The sequence below is a fragment of the Vulpes lagopus genome, chromosome 7 (genome assembly GCF_018345385.1).
Source record: "Vulpes lagopus strain Blue_001 chromosome 7, ASM1834538v1, whole genome shotgun sequence".
In the NCBI taxonomy this organism is placed as follows: Eukaryota; Metazoa; Chordata; class Mammalia; order Carnivora; family Canidae; genus Vulpes; species Vulpes lagopus.
The window spans coordinates 17,633,906-17,654,597 of NC_054830.1; the positions used below are offsets into that span (position 1 = coordinate 17,633,906).

Below are 20,692 nucleotides of genomic sequence, written 5' to 3' on the forward strand. Positions count from 1 at the left end.
CCGCGCGGGCCGGGGGCGCAGCGGCCGCGTGTCGGGGGATGGGAGCCCCGGGGCCCTAGCAGCGGCGCGGGTTGCTGGGACTGTGAGGTAGCTGCTGATCACGGTTTTCTCTCTAAAAGGATGAAGTAGATTCAGACAGTTGACGTCGAGGGAATTGGAGAAAAAGGAACAGTTTAGAGACTACTTACTTGGTTGGAGAGAACATGGATTCCGTTCGTTCGCGGTTGATGCTGGCACTGTGCATGTGCACCCAGACGCCCCGTGAAAGTAACGTCGAATTCGGAGTCGTCGACCTTGAGCCACAATTCCGAGAGGAACGTGAGAGAGAAGCTGCTGCACCCCGTGCCCGCTGCGCACTGTAGAACAGGAAAACTCCTAATCTCGGATTTGTGACATTGCAACTCCTTTTTGAGAAAACAAAACACACACCCACAAACAGAACAAAACAATACGGCTTTTCTAATAGACCACATAGAAAAGAAAAAAATCCGGAGGAACTCACTCGAAACTTTCAGCCGAGGGACTTCTGGAAAAATGGATTGAAGGGAATAAAAGGATGCTCACCATAGTTAGATTTCTGTGTTAATACAAAGTTTTTAATTTTTGCAAAACACATGTTACTTTTGAAAGAGCATACCTCTGAACTCTGCTTTTACGTAATTTATATGTGATTTATTCTACTTCTGTCTTTGCGATCTTTAAAAAAAAGTCATACTTAAAATATAACTTTTATAAAAAGCAGACAAAAGGCGCGTAAGTGTGTGTTTATTAATATTTTGTGGTCTAAAATTATGTTATGGGGATCCCTGGGTGGCGCAGCGGTTTGGCGCCTGCCTTTGGCCCAGGCCGTGATCCCGGAGACCAGGGATTGAGTCCCACATCGGGCTCCCTGCATGGAGCCTGCTTCTCCCTCTGCCTGTGCCTCTGCCTCTCTCTCTTCTCTCTGTGTATTTTATTTATTTATTTTTAGAAGAACTCTTTTTTTTTTTTTAAAGATTTTAAAAATTTATTTATTCATGAAAGACACACACACACAGAGAGAGGGAGAGGCAGAGACATAAGCAGGCCCCATGCAGGGAACCCGACATGGGACTGGATCCTGGGTCTGCAGTATCAGGCCCTGGGCTGAAGGCGGCGCTAAACCCCTGAGCCACTCTGGCTGCCCTCTCTGTGTATTCTCATGAATAAATAAATGAAATCTTTTTAAAAAATAAAAAATAGTCCTCCCCGGCTGCTTGAAGCTCGGCCTCCATCATGAATGATACAGTAACTATCCGGACCAGGAAGTTCATGACCAACCGACTGCTTCAGCGGAAACAGATGGTCATTGATGTTCTTCACCCCGGGAAAGCAACAGTACCTAAGACAGAAATTCGGGAAAAACTAGTCAAAATGTACAAGACCACACCAGATGTCATATTTGTATTTGGATTCAGAACCCATTTTGGTGGTGGCAAGACAACTGGCTTTGGCATGATTTATGATTCCTTGGATTATGCAAAGAAAAATGAACCCAAACATAGACTTGCAAGACATGGCCTGTATGAGAAGAAAAAGACTTCAAGAAAACAGCGCAAAGAACGTAAAAACAGAATGAAGAAAGTCAGGGGGACTGCAAAAGCCAACGTTGGTGCTGGCAAAAAGTGAGCTGGAGATTGGACAACAGAAGGAGTAAAGATTCTGCAGTGGCTTTATCTGTGGTGATTGTGCAGATTTTTCATGAGAGGATTAATAAACTAAGAACGTTAAAAAAATAAAATAAAATAAAAAATAAAATTATGTTATGATTTAGACATGAAAAATTAAAAATAGAATCATCTAGTCCATCTTTCCACTTTTTTAAAACTTCAGTTTCAAGAAGTTTTATGTTTATAAAGAAGTTGAGCAGATAGTAGAGTTCCCATATATATCTCCCTTATACACACATGCACAGTTTCCCCTATTATTAACATCTGACATTAAGGTACGGTGGTTGCAATATTGGTATGCTATTTTTTTTTAATTTTTATTTATTTATGATAGTCACAGAGAGATAGAGAGAGAGGCAGAGACACAGGCAGAGGGAGAAGCAGGCTCCATGCACCGGGAGCCCGATGTGGGATTCGATCCCGGGTCTCCAGGATTGCGCCCTGGGCCAAAGGCAGGCGCCAAACCGCTGCGCCACCCAGGGATCCCTATTGGTATGCTGTTAACTAAAGTCTATAGTTTATTCAGATTACCTTACTTTCTACCTATGTTTTTTTCTCTTCTAGGATTCTATTTAGGACACCACATGTTTAGTTGTTACATCTTCTTAGGCTTCTCTTGTCTACGACACAACCTCCTCCAGTGACACCCACATTCTGTACCCTTCTAGCAGAGCTCCCCTGAAGAGTTCGCTGCATGCAATTCCTGTTCTCCCATTCTCTCCCAGATCCACTCCAGTCCAATCACTACATCACTCCTCCAAATCCACACCTGTCATGGTAACCGGTGAGCTCCATGTTGCTAAAGCCAATGGCTTCTTTACTTTCAGGTTCCCACACTACTATTCTTGACCCACCTCCTGAACACTCTTTCTTAGCTCCTCAGCTGGTTCTTCTTCACCTCCCAATCTTAATAGAGAGCCCAGGGCTCAGTCCTGGCTACTTCTTCCTTTCCTGATAAAATCTACTCTTTGGTCAAATCACCCAGCCTCAAGGGCTTCAGTGCTGTCTGTACAGACAATGACTTCTCTATTCCCATCATTTTCTCACTATCTCCCCCGGAGGGCCAACATTTCAATTAAACATGGCTAACACTGAACTCTTCCTTCCAAACCTCCCATAATTGCCTTCATCAGTAAATGACACCTCCATTAACCTAGTTGTTCAGACTAAAAATCTAGGAGACAGCCTTGACTCTTTCAAGATTCACACCCAGAGGGACTCCTGGGTGGCTCAGCGGTTGAGCGCCTGCCTTTGGATCAAGGTGTGATCCTGGATTCCCAGGTTCAAGTACATCAGGCTCCTTGCATGCAGCCTGCTTCTACCTCTGCCTGTGTCTCTGCCTCTCTCTCTCTCATGAATAAATAAATCTTAAAAAAAAAAAAAAAAAAAGATGCCTGGGTGGCTCAGTGGTTGAGCACCTGCCTTTGGCTCAGGGCATGATCCTGGAGTCCCAGGATTGAGTCCCACATCAGGCTCCCTGCATGGAGCCTGCTTCTCCCTCTGCCTATGTCTCTGCCTCTCTCTGTGTTGTGTCTCTCATGAGTAAATAAATAAAATCTTTCAAAAAAAATAATTTCTATATCCAGTCTTCCTCATACCCATCCCCCATTCCCACTACTACCTTGGGATGAGAAGGGAAGGACAATGATACAACCAGGAAGTGCGTGATGTTGCAGAAGCATGGGGAAGTATGTGTTTCGAGAGGTTGGTCAAAAAAGGAAATGTTTATTAAAAGCAGCAGCCATCGCAATGACTTGGCAAGAGTCTTTGATGATTCACTGATCATTGGAATTTACTCGGTATATGGAATGAGGTGAAGTCAAAATATCCCTTTCCCCCCTAAATTGGAAACTGCATTTTCTAACAGCATTTCTTTATTTATTATTAAGTAATCTCCATGTCCAACGTGAGGCTTGAATTCATGACCCCAAGATCAAAAGTTACATACTCTACCAACTGAGCCAGCCAGGTGCCCCATCTCTATCCATATCCCCTTTATTACCCACCCCAGGGATTCTCAAACCTGTAACCTGTAGCCCTGTGGGCTGCCTGAGAAGCCTCTGGGACTCACCTTACTCTTTTCACTCAATATTTATTTTATATACTCACCAGTTTATTCTAGGCTTTTTTTTCCATGTGTTTTCAAAATTTTATTAATTTTTGAAAGATTTATTTATCTGAGAGCATGCATGTGCAAGAGTGTGAGCAGGGGAAGGGGCAGAGGGAGAGAGAATCCTGAAGCAGATTCTTTGCTGAGTGTGGAGTTTGATGTGGGGCTCAATCCCAGGATCCTGAGATTAGGACCTGAGCCAAAATCAAGAGTCAGCCTTTTAACTGACTGAGCCACCAAGCACCCCTGTTTTTTTTTATTTTAGATTTATTTATTTTAAAGATTTTATTTATTCATTCATGAGAGTCACATAGAGAGAGGCAGAGACACAGGCAGAGGGAGAAGCAGGCTCCATGCAGGGAGCCCGACGTGGGACTCAATCCCGGGTCTCCAGGATCACGCCCTAGGCCAAAGGCAGGCGCTAAACTGCTGAGCACCCAGAGATCCCCAAATTTTAGATTTAAGTTGTGCTAACATATACATAAAATTTAGTACCTTAACTATTATTAAGTGTACAACTCAGTTACATTAATTACATTAAAAACACTGTGCCATTACCACTATTTCTAGAACTTCTAGAACTCATCATTCTAAATGGAAACTGTACCCATTAAGGAATAACTCACTATTTCCTCCTTCTTCCAACCCTGGATAATCTCAATTCTACTTTCTGTTTAAATGAACTTGGCTATTTTAAATATTCCACTCATAAAAATGGGATTCATACAATATTTACTGTCAAAAGCAAGATGCCCAAAATGGAGTCATTTATGCTAAGCCCCAAGCCACCAAACCAAACTTCTTGGATGTATGTGCTCATGTTTTTCATCAGATTTGGGGGGAGGAGGTGACTGTTATTTATTCAAAAACTTTTTTTCTGCCCTTTCTCACTTTCTTTTCTATTTGGAACTTCCACAATGCATATATTGCTGTGCTTGATGGTGTTCTACAGGATCTGCACATTTTTTTCTTTCTGATTCTCAGACTGGATATCTCGTCTTACTTTCAAGTCCACTGATCTTTTCTTCTGCCTGCTCCAGTGTATTGTTGAACACTTCTAGTTTTCCATTGCAGTTATCTTATAGTTTTTGGCTCCAGCATTCTTAGATCCATTTAAAATTTTCTCTTTATTGATATTCTAATTTTATGCAGACACTGTTTTTCTGATTTCTTTTTTTTTTTTTTTAAGTTTTTATTTATTTATTCACAGGAGACACACACAGAGAGAGGCAGAGACACGGGCAGAGGGAGAAGCAGGCTCTATGCAGGGAGCCCGATGCGAGACCTGACCCCGGGTCTCCAGGATCAGGCCCTGCACTGAAGGCAGCACTAAACCGCTGAGCCACCCGGGCTGCCCTGTCTTTCTGATTTCTTTTAGCTCTTTGTCCAGTTTCCTTTCACTGATAATATCATTGCCTGGGGGATACCTCGGTGGCTCAGTGGTTGAGCATCTGCCTTTGGCTCAGGGCCTGATCCCCATAGGTCCCCACATCCGGCTCCCTGCAGGGAGCCTGCTCCTCCCTCTGCCTATGTCTCTGCTTCTCTCCGTGTGTCTCTCATGAATAAAATAAACAATCTTAAAAAAAAATTCCACTGCCTGGGCTTACTCAGGGGTGTTTCCTGTCAAGTTCCTTTTTTTTTCCTCTGCGAATGGGCCACACTTTTCCATTTCTTAGCATGTTTCATAATATTTTGTTAAGAACTAGACATTCTGAATATGAAATGTGGTAATTCTGGAGAGTGAGAACTCTTCAGTAATTTCTTTTTTTTTTCTTCAGTAATTTCTGATTTCAGCTTGTGGAGGGGTGAAGCCATCTGTTTATGACCTCTCCATACTATTTTTACAAAGTGTATTTTCCTTGTTGTGTATAGAAACTTAAGTTTCTATTCTATTATCACTTGGTCAGCCAGTGAGTGATCTGACAAAGATTTCCTTAAATGTCCTGCTCCCAGAAGGAAGGTGGAAATGAGGGTGGTGAAGTGAGGTCTACTTAAATCCCCTGCAGCTGGGAAGCTGCCTCAGCCTGTGGGGTTTGAAACAGGGAAATTCATTGAATTGAATTTCTCCATCAAGCTCTCCCTTGGATGCTGCAAGTGTTCAACCTAGACTTTAGAATTCCAAAAAAGCTGCTACATAATTTTTGCTAGGTCAGTAGTTATTTTAATAGAGGGAAGGATTCCTGGGGAGTGCTACTCTATCATCTTTTGTGATGTCACATTGTGTTCTAAATTATTTATCAAGACAGTACTTTGTCAATCTAAAAGAAAAGCCTGGTTTGATTAGAATTGTATTAAGGCCAATAATTTTGGGGAAAGTCTTTTTTTTTTTGGACAGTTGGCCAAGAGTTTCTAGCATCAAGTCTTGGTTCTGTTTTAATACTTTTTCTCTCAATCTTCCTCCCTCCTCTTGGATTTTACCATAAATAGCAAGAAGAGCTAAGGCTGTATTTTCAACATTTTGCTTGGAAATCTCTTCTACCTAATATCCAAGTTCATCATTTACAAGTTCTGCTTTCCGCCCAACTGCTGGACACAATTCCACTAAGCTTTCTGCAGCTACTTAGCATTCTGCTTCCTCCTGGTCCCCAGTAACATGTCACTTGTTTCCTTCTGAGCCCTCACTGGCAGCATTTTTTAGGTCAAGATTTCTGCTAATAGTTGAAGGATGTTTTGGCTTTTTCCATTATGCTCCTTACATTCTTCCAGCTTTTGCTCACTGCTCAATTCTGAAGCTGTTCCCACACTTTTAGAATTTGTTACGGTAGGACCTTGCTCTTGATACCAACATTTGTATTAATTTTCTATTGCTGTCTCAACAAATTACCCAATGACTCAGAACACAAATGTATTATCTCACAGTTCTGTAGGTTCAAAGTCCAACATGGATCTCATTAAGCTAAAATTAAGGCATCAGCAGAACTGTGTTTCTTTCTGGAGGTTCTAGGAGAGAATTTGTGTCCCTGATCATTAGGGTTGTTGGCAGAATTTATTTTTTTTAATTTTTATTTATTTATGATAGTCACACAGAGAGAGAGAGAGAGAGAGAGAGAGAGAGAGAGAGAGAGAGGCAGAGACATAGGCAGAGGGAGAAGCAGGCTCCATGCACCGGGAGCCCGACGTGGGACTTGATCCCGGGTCTCCAGGATCATGCCCCGGGCCAAAGGCAGGCGCCAAACCAGACCCAGGATCATGCCCCGGGCCAAAGGCAGGCGCCAAACCGCTGCGCCACCCAGGGATTCCCCCGTTGGCAGAATTTAGATCCTAGTGGTTGTAGGGTCTGAGGTTCCTGTTTTTCTTTTTTTTAATAAAGATTTTATTTATTTATTTGACAGAGAGAGTGAGCAAACAAGCAGGGGAAGAGGTAGACAGAGAGAGAGAGAGAGAGAGAAGCGGGCTCCCTGAGGAGCAGGGAGCCCGATGTGGAGCCCGATCCCAGGACCCTAGGATCATGACTTGAGCAGAAGGCAGATGCTCAAGCAACTGAGCCATCCAGGCACCCCAGGTTCCTGTTTTTCTTACTATCTCCAAGGGGTCGTCCCAGCTTCCAGAGGTCACCTGAATTCCTTGGATTTTTGGATGGTGGAAGATCCCTTCCCCCATCTTCAAAACCAGAAACAGAGGATCAAGTACCTTTCATAATTTAAATCTGACCAACTCATTTGCCCTCTTCATCACTTTTAAGGACTCGTGTGATTACATTGGGCCTAGCAAAATAATCCAGAATAATCTACCTTAAGGTCTTTAACCTTAATTATATCTGCCAAGTTCTTTTTGCCATGTTCTGTAACCACAGATTCCATGGCCATCTTGAGGGGCCATTATTCTGCCCACCAAACCCTCACCAGGAGGTATCAACCCCTCTGCCTCCCTAGCCTGCTCCTTAGTCTCCAGAGCTTCTTCGTCCCCTGAAATTCTGACCATCACCTGGTTCATGGACAAGACCAAGTTCTGCCCCCACCCCCTCCACTAGGCTTGTCATTCTGACTGGAACACTCTCTCCTACTCTAGTACCTCACTTTTCTTCAGGTGCCAGCAGTCAGCCCACCTCTGTTCCACCCTGACTAGACCAGCACAACTCTCTGTAGAGTGATTGCTTTTTTTGAATTGGTTTCACCGTCACCGCCATTACTACCACCTTCCCATTTGTGAGTGGGTAAGGGAGGAGCCCCTTCTGTTCTGTACATCAGTGGATCCAGTATCCACAATAGAACTAGCAAACGGTGCTTCTGAACCTTCAGAATGTAGAAGTGGGTCTAGCAAGAAGCTGATGAATCCTAAGCTTCAATGGCCTTCTCTTCCAGGCCTTGAGAAGACCCCCAGTAGTGTGTCCATAAGGGCAAGCCTTTCTTTTTTTAAAGATTTTATTTATTTATTTATTTATTTATTTATTTATTTATTTATTTATTTTTATTTATTTATTTGAGAGAGAGAGAGCACAGCAGGGAGGAGGGTCAGAGTCAGAGGGAGAGGCAGAACTCCTACTGAGCACAGAGCCTGATGTAGGGCTCGATCCCAGGACCTGGAGATTATGACCTGTGCTGAAAGCAGATGCTTAACTGACTGAGCCACCCAGCCCCCCCCCCCCCCCCCTGAATCATTCTATCCATGGGTATTTCCTTTGGAACTGCTGGTAGAACTTGTAGAACTTTCTGGACCTTCTGTTTCCGGTGGGTTTTTTTTTTTTTTTTTAACTCACAAAATGAAGATATTCTAACAGCATTCAGTTAGAACCTCTTTCCTTTTCCAGTCAATCCCTCTATCCTACCCCTCCTCTTTTAGGGAGCATTAAAGGGTTTATAACAGTTTGGATGGTTAGCCAAGAGGAAGGTGGGTTGGAGGTTGTCCCAGGTTGAGTTCTCTGGGACACTGACTCAAAGAGGGAGATTAGGATGTTTACCAAGGAGTCAAGATCGATATCTGAGGGAGGTAGAGAAAGGGTTAGGCCAAGGGCAAAAACTAGCTATGATGAGGCCTTTCTGCAGCTAAGGCAGACCCATCTGCCGGCAGCAGCAGACTTTCCCGCTGAGGGACCTGGGTGGCACAGTGCTAAGCCTACCTCAGGGACACACTTGGTTTGGGTTCAGAGGGACCCAATGTGGTTCACCCCACTCCTGTGTGTGGTTACTTTATTGTTCCTTCCCTGGTACAGGAGGCCTCCAGGAACCTCCTGCCAGGTTAGAGCTCCTGGTCAGAATAGATATACAGGATCCCATTGCATTTAGAACCTGCCCCCACAATGCCCCGTGCTAGAAAATTGTGGGCCATACAAAGAAAACAAGTTTTGAAAGGTCTGTGGAGCCAGAAGTCCATCTTTGGCAAATTCTTCCAAGTTACACAGCTTCTATATGAAGGTTAGTTGATGACAGTTTTCAAAATTCGAAAACCATCTAGACCATTGATGTGACATCATCAAAAACAGGTTAGGAGAGGAATTCTCTAAACTACCAAAAAAAATTTTTTTTTAAGATTTATTCATGAGAGACACAGAGAGATAGAGGCAGGCAGAGGGAGAAGCAGGCTCCATGCAGGGAGCCCAATGTGGGACTCAGTCCCAGGACCGCAGGATCACACCCTGAGCCAAAGGCAGACACTCAACCACTAAGCCACCCAGGTATCCCTAAACTACCAAAAATTAAAATACAAGTTTCAATCAACCACGTTAGAAGGAAGACTGAATTATTTTTCTCTTTTCTGTATAGAGAATACATCCCCATATGACAAACTCCTCATCCTATATAGAGGTCGTCAGAATCAGCAGCCAGGGAGTACAGGAGGACTTGCATTACAGAAATGGGTCAGGATGTCACCATAAGCACATTACTGGTCTGGATTTTGCATTGTAGGGTCAACTCTTTGACATTTGTAATCTCTTGTTTCTTTCCTCATGTGAATGCATGTTTCTATTTTTTTTTTTTAAAGAATTTTTATTTTATTTTATTTATGATAGTCACAGAGAGAGAGAGAGGCAGAGACACAGGCAGAGGGAGGAGCAGGCTCCATGCACCGGGAGCCCGACATGGGATTCGATCCCGGGTCTCCAGGATCGCGCCCTGGGCCAACGGAAGGCGCCAAACCGCTGCGCCACCCAGGGATCCCTGTTTCTATTTTTTAATTCGTAATTTTATATTCTTTTTCTAAAACAGACTTTAAATACATATGGGCCTCAGTACCTACTCAACTTGGGTTTTCTGCAGCAGAAGAAAGGGAAGAAGGGAGTGAAGTTCAGCCCTCCCTCCAATTCCAAGGGCCTTAGGGCAAGGGCCACTCAGATGCCAGAGCATGTTTGAGGCTGCCACAAAGATAAAAGTGGCCAGGGTTCAGCCTCCACCCCACCTTCCCAACCCCGACCCCTGCATCACCTACACGGAGCCCTCAGTGACTCAGCTAGGTTGTCCCCTCCTCTGGGCAGTGCTCCATGGACTACCCCATTCTGCCCTGATGGTCAAGTCTTGTTCCACCACACTGGGGCCCGTGAGGAGCTCCAGAGAGACAGTTGCATTTGTGAGTGAAGAGGGGTCTATTTCTTCGTGGGGGCAACAGAGCAGTATGAACCAGTACCACCTATCTACCCACCCATCCTGGGCACAGAGACCTCAGGTCCGCTGGCTGCAGTAGAAAGGGGACACAGGGTCTAGGAAGGCCTGGAGAAGACGCACACACACATGGGCCTGAGCTTGGTCCAGAGCCTCAGGCTATCCCAACCCCAACTGGCCACCAGACAAAGAGAGGCATACGTTGGGTCACCCAGTCTGGGTGGGACACTCCTTTATTTGGGTCTTCTGTTGGTTGGATATACGCTGCAGGTGGCCCTCAATATGGAGCAGGAGGGCATCTAACATGTGCAGGACCCCACGGAGCAGGGCACGGTCTGAGATTGGGGCCCGCCGCTTCCAGGGTCCAGAGGGGTTAGTAGTCACCTGCGGATGCTGAGGATAGGACCAAGAGGCAGGAGTGAGAGCAGAGGGACAGGATGGGGGGTATAGTAAGGAGCAGCCATGGGACCAGGGAGAAGGGCATAGGAAGGGAGTTGGTGAGGAAGGGTGACCAGGGGTCTGCTGGAGGCTAGGGTGGTCCTGGGGGCCAAGGGGGCTGGACGAGGAACAGGGACATTAAAGGGGTAGACAGATAGGAGCAGAGTACTGGCCACAGGGAATGGTCAGGGGTTGATGAGTGTGGACAGAGATAGGGACCATAGGGTGTGAGTGGTGGGGAGGAGACAGATGGAGGCACGGGTGGGAGGATGGGGTAGGAGGTAGAGAGGGGAGGAGGGGTGGAAGACATGAGCTCACTGAGTCTAAGTGGAGGTAGGAGGCTGTGGAGGACAGAGCAGTCCTCTGCTCACCTCAAGCTTAGCAGCCTGGGAGCGCCGCCGCTGCAGTACGGCCCGGCTGATCATCAGCATCATGGTAGTGGTGATTGTGACCCCAGCCACAGGGTAGATGCGGTTCATCCCCATGCCCATCCAGTGGCCAGGACAGCCCAGGCTGCTCCCACAACCATCCAGGGTGTTTGGCTGGCACCCCCAAGGGTGCAGGTCCAGCCCCACCTGGTACCAGAGGGGCCGTGTCCAGGTGAGGGAGGGGGCTGGCATGGCCAGCAAGGGCAGCAGTAGCAGGAAGGATGGTGCGAGCAGCATGGCTGTGCCAAGTGCCTGGGTAGAACCCGGGCGCCTGGCAACGGGCAAACACCCCTCCCCCAGCAGCAGGTGGCAAGTTCCAGCTGGGCCCACAGCCTCTCAGGAGGGGCAGCCTGGCCAGAAAGCACAGCAGGAGGGAAGGGGAGCTTCCAGGGCTGGGGGGCAGGTGCACTGGGCAGGCTTGAGTCCTGGGTGACAATCTCTGAGCCAGCCCAGGTCTGAAGGGATACCTTCTTCCCCCTACCTCCTCCTCCTCACCTAGCCTTTGATCCCTAAAATCCTAACACTTCACAGTTCCTAAGGCTGCTATCCAGCACAAAGCTGGCCCCCAAAGCCCAGCCTACCCTACAGTACAAATTCCAGCAGGATGAGCCCTCGGAAGTATGGGGCCCCCACACTCTGAGTAAAGCCTGCAGGCTCACCCTGGCCTGGGAGGTCCTGTGGCCTGTGGCCTCCCTCCATCTGGCCTCACACAGGCCCCAGTGGCCTCCCTGGTGTTCCTGAACACATTTGCAGTTCATTTTGGCAGGACATGGTCCTCCACTCCTCCACTCCCCATGGCTGGTGTTTCAGTTGTGTGACCTACTCCCTCAGCTTCCCTCCCATGACCACGATGGGCAATAGAGTCCGTCCTTCCTCTCTCTCTCTCTCTCTCTCTCTCTCTCTCTCTCTCTCTCGTATGACCCAGTTTTTTCTTCAAAGCAGTTCTGTCCGCAATTTCTTAGTTGAGGTCTGCCCTCCAGTCTAGCACATGAGCTTTACTCACCCAATATTTGCCAAGCACACCACACACCACCGTTGCTGGTGCTGGGCCATGGCGTGTCAGAGTAGATAAAAAGCCCTGATTTCCTGAGCTGTGGTTCTTGGGGGTGGGGCAGATGATTCATGAACACAGAGCAAGCTGCCGCCACTGCAGAATACGATAAACACTGAGCTGGACAAGGGGCACCCGGGTGACTTGAAGGACAGAGCAGCCTCTGTCCACTAGCCCAGCACACAGCTGAGCACCTGGTCAGTACCTGAGGGACAGCAGAGCTTGCACATCCCGAGCGGGTGACGTGAGCAAAGCCTTGCCACAAGCGTTCCATGGCACTGACTTGTTTCATACTCACTGAGCACCCACAAAGTGGGTACAGTCACCATTCGCGCTGTACTGCCAAGGAGACACTGAGGCCCAGGAAGATTCTAGTCTCCTGCTCCCAATCACTCAGAACATCAGCTGGCCCAAAGGAAGGCCCACTGCTGCCCACTGGGCAACATGCCCAGATGCTGGCCTTTTGTGGTAGAAAGCAGCACATGCTTCTTGGCTGACAGTGACCTGCAGAGCCCAAGTGGTCTAAGGATGTGAACAGGCCTTTTCCCAAGTATATCAATCCTGTGCGTTCTTACTTCTCAACACAGACCAGCAGCACATTATGAACATTATGCTTTCCCAGCTGGTTGCTCAGGTGTTCACTCCACATCCTCCAGGGGCTACACTCACCAGGACCATTCCTAAGAAGCAGCTCTGATTCCATGGTCTTCCAACTGAAGAAACAGGCCCCAAGGGTTGTGCATAGCTGGAGAGCTTGAACCTGGGGTGCCCCCAGCCCTTGGCCTGGGCTCCATAACTCTCCCTTGGCCTCTCTATTCTCTTACCTGACTCTGCCTTCCCCAAAACTTCCCCCCAAATTCTGACTTCAGCCTCCACTTTGGGGCATAAGAAGGGTCAGGAGCCAGGGCTATTGATCACTGCCCACTCCACCAAGGCATAGCAGAGCCCAGTGGTAGGCAAACAGGTCTTTATTTCTGGGGCTAAAAACATGCATCTTCCCCCCCACCCAGCCAGTGCTGGTCTGACTCCAGTGCCCAATCCCAGGCCCAAGCCTATAGCACTGAACTTGGGAGTCCCAAAACCTCCATCCCTGAGTTGTATGTGTGTGTGTATATATACGGAGAGGACTCCTGGGTGACATCTGGAGGCAGCCCAAGGGTAGGGACCTTCTCACAAGTGCCTGGTCACAACCTCCAGAGGTGAGTAGTCTCAGCCTGGGCAGCAGCGTGGTCAGAGTTTGGTCATCTGAGTAGGCAAGGATGGGAGGCTCCAGTCAGTTTCCAAAAACACATACCTGCCCCTTCCCCCAGGACAGCAACTCCTGCTCCCGGGAGCAGCTTTAGCGGCATGTGGGAAGGGAAGGCGGTGGGTCCACTGGGGGCAGAGCCATTCAGGAAGGGTGGACTTCCCAGGGGTGGGGGTCAGGGTAGGGATAAGCAATAGGCAAACAAAAAGAGCTCTGTGAGCCAGAGGCCAGCTCACCAAAACAGGGTTGGCAGGGCTGGACTTCGGGTGTTGGAGAGCAAAGAGGACAGCATCATGGACCGAGGCAAAGAGATGCTGCTTAGTGATCGATGCATCGAAGAAGTGCCCGGCCTCAAGCTGAGTGACCACAGGAGCTGCAGGCAGGAAGGAGGTCTCCCCTGACTCACAGAATCACCAGGAACACCAACCCCAATCACCAGAATACCCTGACCCATTTCACCTATGACCTTTACTCCTGGGGTTGCAACTAAACCTCTAGTCCCTCTTGATCCTTGACCCCCTGCCTCCCAAGACACCTCTGAGCTCTAGTTTCAGAGAAAGACTTTTCCTTGTGCTGCATGGTAGGCTCCTTGGCTGGAAGAGCCCCATTCCCCTCCCAGACCACTTGTGCTGTCCCCAAGCACGCACTGTGGCAGGCAGCCAGGTACACTTCCACCTCGATCTCTCGGAAGTCGTGGAAAATCTGCAGCAGAAAAGGGGGCCAGATTCAGAGAGAGGCTCCAGGGCTCTGAGGAAGGACTCAGGCAGGTTGTGGGAGAGGGAGTTTTGAAGGGGAGTTCAGACAGCTCTTGGGTCCAGTTACAGGGTCAAGAGGACTGAGGGCCTGGTCCTCTCCCAGGGCTCTGCTGAAGGGTGCTCCTAGCCCCTTACATTCTTCAGGCTCTTGATGCACACAGTGTCCACAAAGGAGAGGGCACTCAGGTCCAGGACGAGGCTATGGAAGTGCGGCTGAGGCAGGCCCAGGGCCTTCAGTGTGGACCCATTTGAGGCCTTAGTATCTTCTTGACCACCAGCTGCTATATCCTCTACCTCATTCCCTGTGCTCACCTGCTGGGAAACCAGACACACTGCAAAGGCTGCACATGAAGGAGTGATGGCAAGGAACACACACAGACATGCAAGGAACACATGGGGTCAGTTGTGGGAGCATGCATGTAAATACCCACATATATGGGACATGCACGGACACATGGAAACCTGGACATGGTGGAGCCTCTTTTACACAAAGACTGGAGGGACACATGGGAATGCACAGGAGAGGAAGCTCAGACTCAGGGAGCACGCATAGATGTGCATATACTGCTCTGTTACCTCCCAGGCCCAGGCCTAGGGACCTAGGGAGGGAGGTGGGCAAATGCGCCCCAACCTTAGCCAGCCAATGTGGAGTGAATAGGGGGCTCAGGGACACACGTGCACAGACACCTTGGCACCCAGCCTGGGTCCCTAATTGGGCTTGGCACACCTTCTGATCACATATTTTTCCCCATACCCCCAATCCCTTCCCTCTACCCATGAACACAGACTGTGAGGTCTCATGGACTCTACAAATTCAAGGTCTTTGGATGGCAGATCAGAGAACCACAAGCAGAATCTATGGTAGATCACCAGGCTTCTCCCCATGGGGCATCAGTTCCATCACTCCCACTCCTACCATTGGTACAACCACCTTGAAGCCCCAGCGGGTAAGTCCATGGCTTTCCTCTCAGGACATGCATGATACACCCACATTCCTGCAGCTCCTGGCTGGCCCCTCTCCCACCTCCAGCCTCACCTGGGCCTTAGAGTCCTCCACATTGTTGCTTTCCATGTCTCTGACGCTGGTGTTAACATGGATGGAAACAGAAGTCCCCTCAGAGGCTGCAGTCTAGGCCAGGGAGAAGGGAGACAGGAAAGAGCTGTCTCAGCTGTCATATGGCAGCCAGGCCAGGCAAGTCTGGTGTCACCCCCAGGCTTTGGGCAGGTAGGCAGGCCAGGAACTAAACCTTGGAACCCAAGGCCACCAGGCTGAAGACAGTAGGGTTTGACTGGCTCCTGGAGCAGCCAAAAATGGAAAAGGACTGTGGTGGTCCATGCTGTCACTGGCTGGCAGTGTGTGTGTATGTGTGTGTGTGTGTGTGTGTGTGTGTGTGTGTGTGAAACAAAACTTTGCCCAAAACACTAACCTGCCCGGGGAGCAAAGCAGGGGCCCTGGGGGCATCAGGGGAAAAGGAAGGGTGAGTGAGGCTAAGAACTCAGGAGCCCAGGAGCCCACGGGCCCAGGAGAAAGGCCATGTGGGTTCAGCAGCAGGACGGGGGAAGGAGTCCCCAGCTCAAAGGGGCCCCTGCCTGTTTCTGGAGAGTCTTCTGCAGTCGCTTCAGCTTTTGCTCCTTCTTCCTGAGCCGCTTCTTCTTCTGGGACATGAGGTGATCAACGTCTATACCACACTAGAAGCAAATGCAAGGGAAGGGGATGTGGACACTTTGGGGACACAAGGGACCTTCTGAGGCTTACCCTGGGGACCCCAGGACTCACCCTCTGCTTCAGTGCATCACTGTAGAGCTCAGCATTAGCAAAATACATGGTGGCTGACGAGCGGAAGACCTTCACACCTGGGACCTCCCTGGCCTGGGGATGGGCAAGTGTTGGGGTGCCTGAGCCCCTACTTTCCCAGTTGTATCCTATTCTCCTGTTTTCCTCCCTTGTGCAGCCTGAGCCCCCCATCACCAGGGCTCTGCTCACCAGCCAGCATGGGCCCAGCCTGCGACCCCTGCCCTCCTGAGATCGTGGGCCAGAAAGAAGTTTGGCCATGTCACCCTAACTCCTCATCCTGCTCCCCACTCCCCACCCTCGGCTACCCAGGCCTCAGCCAGGCCTGTCAAAGCTTCCTCCAGGGCATCCTGCATCTTCCCTTCCCATATCCCTTCCCTTCTGCCAATACCCAGGCCAGGCTCTCAGGCCTTCTCTTGGGTCTCCACCCCCCACCCTGTGGTCTGTTTGCTACATTGTGCACAGAGGAACGCTCCCCAGCTCCCACTCCATCCAGGGCATAGCCCAGGTCTCTGCTCAGCACTTGGGCCTGCACAAAGCAGCTCCCATCTCCCTTTTTTTTTTTTTTTTAGATTTTTATTTATTTATTCATGAGACATACACACACACACACACACACACAGAGGGGGGGGGGCAGAGACACACACAGAGGGAGAAGCAAGCTCCACGCAGGGAGCCTGATGTGGGACTCGATCCTGGGACCCCAGGATCACGCCCTGAGCTGAAGGCAGACGCTCAACAATTAAGCCACCCAGACATCCCCCATCTCCCTTTCTGTCCAGCTGAGCTGCTCCCCCTCTTGCCCTCCTCTTATTCTGATTATACTGTACTCAGGCTCCAAGGTTCCATGTCAGCAGGAATAGGCTTGTTCTATTCCAGAACCCCACTATTAGCCCTGAACCTTCTCAGGAGGTAAACGAATGTTAGAGATGTAGGAACTCCATTGATCAGATCAGGCAACAGCCTCCCCAACATCCTGGTGTCCCGGGCTCCAGCCCCCCAGCATTCCTGCCCCAAGGCTGCTCTGTAAGAGAAGGCTTGGACTGCTAGCTTCAAGTCAGATTCCTCTCCATGCTCCCCAGCACCTCTATCCACAACTCCTCTGTCCCTTTATAGCTCTGAGGAGGGTCACAGCCCCAAATTCTTCTCTTGAAGTTCCCAGGACCAAAGCACACTCAGCCCCCAGGGTCTTTGCAAAGTGCAGAAAGGACCAACAGAGGGCCCATTGTGCCTCCATCCCACCCCACCAGGCCTTCCTCTTGCTTAGCCTCTGCCACCCACCTCTGAGTACTCGGCCACATCTTGGTAAATATCCGTGTCTGTCACTTGCCCCAAGACAGAGTAGTGGGGCCTGTGAAGGAGAGTGTGTGAGAAGGGGGCATTGAGGGAGCCAAGTGTTACCACCAAGATGCAGGAAAGCTGGAGGGAGCCAGTGTGGCCCTCACCCTCTCACCGAATGGGATGAGGGGACCAGAAGGGGAGACTCACAGCTGCGTGCGGACCACCACAAGCAGGAGAGAGAAGACCACTGCAACTGCCAGGCCAATGTCCAAGTTCAGCAGGATGGTGGCCACGAAGGTCACCAGCCAGATGAGCTAAAAGTAGGACAATGGTCAACAGGCTCTAGAGGGGGCCTTGTGGCTGCAGGCCCCTAACCCCACCCCTGGGCTCCCAGACCTCTCTCACCAGATCCATCCGATTGGACTTCCAGAGGGAAGGTATGTCGGTGAACTGCATCAACATGCCCTTCAAGTTCACGATAATGGCGGCTGCCAGGACTGCCTAGGTGAGAGGAGAGAGTGTCACCATGGGCTGCTGAGAGATGCCCAGATGCTAACAAGCCTTACCACCTGGGCAGGAGCCAGACTGATGCTGGCATAACCCCACCTGATGCTAACCGCCACCCCTGGACAAAACAACTCAGATCTGAAGCTGAAGGGTTCTAATCCCTGACCCCAAATCTCACCCTAAAGAGCAATTAAAAAACCTTGAAAAATAGGTCATGACCTTGTATCCCTGAAAAATAGGTCATGACCTTGTATCCCTGCCCCTCACCTAGGACCTAATTGACCTGAGCCCCTGGTCTGGCCAAGTCCCTCAAGCCTGGCTGGGTGGGTGTGGCAGCTCACCTTGGGCAGGTCTCTGAAGAGTTCCCCAAGTTTGAGGATGATAATGAGGATGAAGAGAGAGGAGACAGCTCCAGCCACCTTTGGGGAGGAGGAGGCAGAGTAACCAGGAGGGTGGGATGGAGGGTAGGAGAGTAGAAGTGGAGGGAGCAACGGGGTGGGATCGCCCAGCCAAAGCAGTGTGTGTGTGCGCATGTGGAAGCCCACCTGTGTGTTGCCCCCGGCGCCCTCCTGTACCAGGCTGCGGGACATGGAACAGCTCACGGGGAAGCATTGGAAGATGCCCCCAATGAGATTACTGAGGCCGAGAGCCACCAGCTCCTGGTGGAGAAAAATGCAGGTGTCTAGTGCCTGGTCTCTGCCCTCTCAAGTGCCTCCCCTAGGCCACTATGCCTAGGCCTAGGTGTCCCCAACTTCCATCCTCACTCCAACAGTCTCCTGATCTGGCTGCTGCTGCCCCAAATGCCCTGAACTCCTACCCTCAGTGCCCCACATGGTCCTAGCACATCTGTTTGCTGCCTCCCCACGTCCCACCTGATACTCCATACACCCCCGCTCCCAGCCCCTGGGGTCGCTGTACACTCAGCTACCCCTGTACCCCACCGCCAGACCTGGTTGCTGTCCACCCGGTAGCCGTGCCTCAGAGCGAAGATCTTCCCCAGAGAGATGGCAATGGCAAAACCAACCACAGCGATGGTGAAGGCATATCCCACCAGGCTGGCGAACAGCTGGGGACTGGGGGCTGCTGGGGGCACCAGCCTGTGAGGGGCATCTGTGAGGCCAAAGGAGGGTGTTTGCCTTGGCCACCCAATCCTCCCTGACTGGACAGGGGCCAGAGCTCACCCTGCAGGGATGTTGCCCACGATATCCACTCCAAATCTGTGCTTCAGGCCCACGCCGTAGGAGATGGCTGTGGCCCCAATGAGCTAGAGAGAGAGGACAGAGTCAGGGGAGGGGTTTGGCATTGTCAAGGGGGTAGAGGGATGCCGGAGCAGAGCCTTCAGGGGGTGGGTGGTATAGCAGAGGACAGGGGTAATACACACAACTGTTTGGGGAAAGTAGAAATGCTATCAAGGTCTGGAAGGTGCCAGCATGGGATCTTCCTGCTGTGGTCAACCCCAGGAACTCTCCCTGGTGCCCGCCCATTCCAGCTGGTCATGAAGTCTGGGGGGCATCTGCCAGCAAGCACCTCCCCCACCTTCCCTGACCCTCCTGCCCCGAAGAATCCAAACCGTCAGCAGTTCCCCGGGGATCGGCAGGGGTAGACGTCGGTGCAATTTGTCATTCAGGAGTTTCACCAGCACAAGCACCACACCGGCCACCACCGCGGTGACCACCGTGCCCACCACACTCTGGGGCAGTTTTGAGCAGACCTCCAGCACTGTCTGGGGGGGCGGGCAGGGTCACGGGTGGCACTGGAGGTTGTGGGGCGCGCCCCGCCGGCTCCTCCTCCCACCTTCACTCACATAGATGAGGGACAGTGGCCCAGAGCGGCTGCTCAGTTGGAGGCCAAACACATACTTGAGCTGGGAGACGAAGACCTGCACAGACGCAGCTGTGGTATAGCCTCGGACCAGGGGCTCTGACAGGTAGGTGACCACAAAGCCGAAGCGGACCAGGCCCAGCCCTACCTGTGGGGTGACCAGGGGAAGTCAGGGGAGAGACAAGGGTTGTCAGGGTGGCTACAGCAGAGCCCAGGGCGGGTGGGAGCAGCCAGAGTGAGGAAGGGTGGTGACTGGCAGACACTCTGGGGAACTGGGAGAGGAGGGTGGGGATGGGTTTGGCAGTGGTGGGGTCGGGGTGGGGGCACCGGCTCCTGCCTGTTCCACACCTGGAAGAGGCCGACCAGGACACTGAGCGTGGAGGCCAGCTCCACCCGGGTAGCATCTCTGGTCGCCTCATTGATTGTGGAGTTCACAGCCTGCAGGAAGTTCTCATCTGGGGCCAAGGATTCTGTCACACTGCCCACCATCACAGACATGACAGCAAAGGTACCTGCAGGGGTGGGTCAGGGTGGGTCTGAGGGCAGAGGATGCTGCCCTTCCCTGGAGCTCTGCCCTTAAGGGGAGAGGTCAGGAGATAGCCCGTTCCAGAGGAATATCTTCATACTCCTCTAGGCATTAGAGTCCATGCTCGTGGTCAAGGATAAACCCTGAACTAAAGGCATCTTAAGGGTGGCTAGAAATGTTGGCCCTGCCCCACCTGTGTCCATCGGTTCAGAATCACTCTCTTTGTAGAAGGTGAGATGGGGAAAAGGGCTCGGCCAGCCTCAGGCTGGTTAGGCCTCTGCCAAGTTCTGGACCCCTCAAGTCATCCCACCCACATCCTCCTGGAGCCTGGGCCCTGAGCTATTCTGAATCTGCGGCCCCACAGTCAGAGGCCTAGTCCTGCCTGGGAATGACCTCGGGCCAGCCTCCCACTGGTCCAGCACCGATGCTGTCCCCCTCTCCAAGTTCCCTCTCCCCACTTAGCCCTCCCTCATCCCGTCCTCCACAGGGAAAGGTGGACAGCCTCCTGCAAGGCCA

The 20,692-nt window shown here is 50.6% G+C and overlaps 3 protein-coding genes across 11 annotated transcripts in view; 1 reads left to right on the forward strand and 2 right to left on the reverse strand.

Annotated features, from left to right (window-relative positions):
• Positions 1-1,233: 1,233 nt before the first annotated feature.
• Positions 1,234-1,754, forward strand: LOC121495435 (40S ribosomal protein S24-like). The gene has a single exon (XM_041762898.1). The coding sequence runs from the start codon at positions 1,255-1,257 to the stop codon at positions 1,645-1,647; it is 393 nt and encodes a 130-aa protein (XP_041618832.1). The 5' UTR covers positions 1,234-1,254; the 3' UTR covers positions 1,648-1,754.
• An 8,784-nt stretch (positions 1,755-10,538) lies between these two features.
• On the reverse strand, positions 10,539-13,018 carry TMEM89 (transmembrane protein 89). Its single transcript, XM_041763615.1, has 2 exons — positions 11,141-13,018; positions 10,539-10,724 (listed from the first exon to the last, which is right to left on the reverse strand). Exons 1-2 carry the CDS (start codon positions 11,432-11,434, stop codon positions 10,539-10,541), a joined length of 480 nt encoding a protein of 159 aa, XP_041619549.1. The 5' UTR covers positions 11,435-13,018.
• Positions 13,019-13,198: 180 nt separating this feature from the next.
• The window catches only part of CELSR3 (cadherin EGF LAG seven-pass G-type receptor 3), a 36,836-nt gene continuing 29,342 nt past the window's right edge, over positions 13,199-20,692 (reverse strand). For 7 of the 9 annotated variants that reach the window (XM_041763614.1, XM_041763605.1, XM_041763610.1 and 4 more), the window contains 17 exons: positions 19,999-20,162; positions 19,634-19,798; positions 19,400-19,552; positions 19,011-19,093; positions 18,779-18,926; positions 18,375-18,488; positions 18,171-18,248; positions 17,728-17,823; positions 17,530-17,636; positions 17,323-17,392; positions 16,027-16,119; positions 15,840-15,938; positions 15,286-15,378; positions 14,385-14,564; positions 14,142-14,196; positions 13,731-13,867; positions 13,199-13,493 (listed from right to left, as the gene is read on the reverse strand). In XM_041763614.1, coding sequence (XP_041619548.1) covers positions 13,479-13,493; positions 13,731-13,867; positions 14,142-14,196; positions 14,385-14,564; positions 15,286-15,378; positions 15,840-15,938; positions 16,027-16,119; positions 17,323-17,392; positions 17,530-17,636; positions 17,728-17,823; positions 18,171-18,248; positions 18,375-18,488; positions 18,779-18,926; positions 19,011-19,093; positions 19,400-19,552; positions 19,634-19,798; positions 19,999-20,162 — 1,850 coding nt within the window. In that variant the 3' untranslated portion in view covers positions 13,199-13,478. The remainder of the gene's footprint in view (positions 13,494-13,730; positions 13,868-14,141; positions 14,197-14,384; positions 14,565-15,285; positions 15,379-15,839; positions 15,939-16,026; positions 16,120-17,322; positions 17,393-17,529; positions 17,637-17,727; positions 17,824-18,170; positions 18,249-18,374; positions 18,489-18,778; positions 18,927-19,010; positions 19,094-19,399; positions 19,553-19,633; positions 19,799-19,998; positions 20,163-20,692) is intronic. The other 2 variants (XM_041763613.1, XM_041763606.1) reach the window with 2 other exon arrangements.

What these genes read in the sequence shown, in the direction of transcription:
- TMEM89 (XM_041763615.1), bottom strand. Translation starts at nt 11,434, where the DNA reads ATGCTGCTCGCACCATCCTTCCTGCTACTGCTGCCCTTGCTGGCCATG. An exon ending in CCCAGGCTGCTAAGCTTGAG is followed by an intron (nt 10,725 to 11,140) that starts GTGAGCAGAGGA and finishes TCCTATCCTCAG; the next exon opens with CATCCGCAGGTGACTACTAA.
- LOC121495435 (XM_041762898.1), top strand. Translation starts at nt 1,255, where the DNA reads ATGAATGATACAGTAACTATCCGGACCAGGAAGTTCATGACCAACCGA.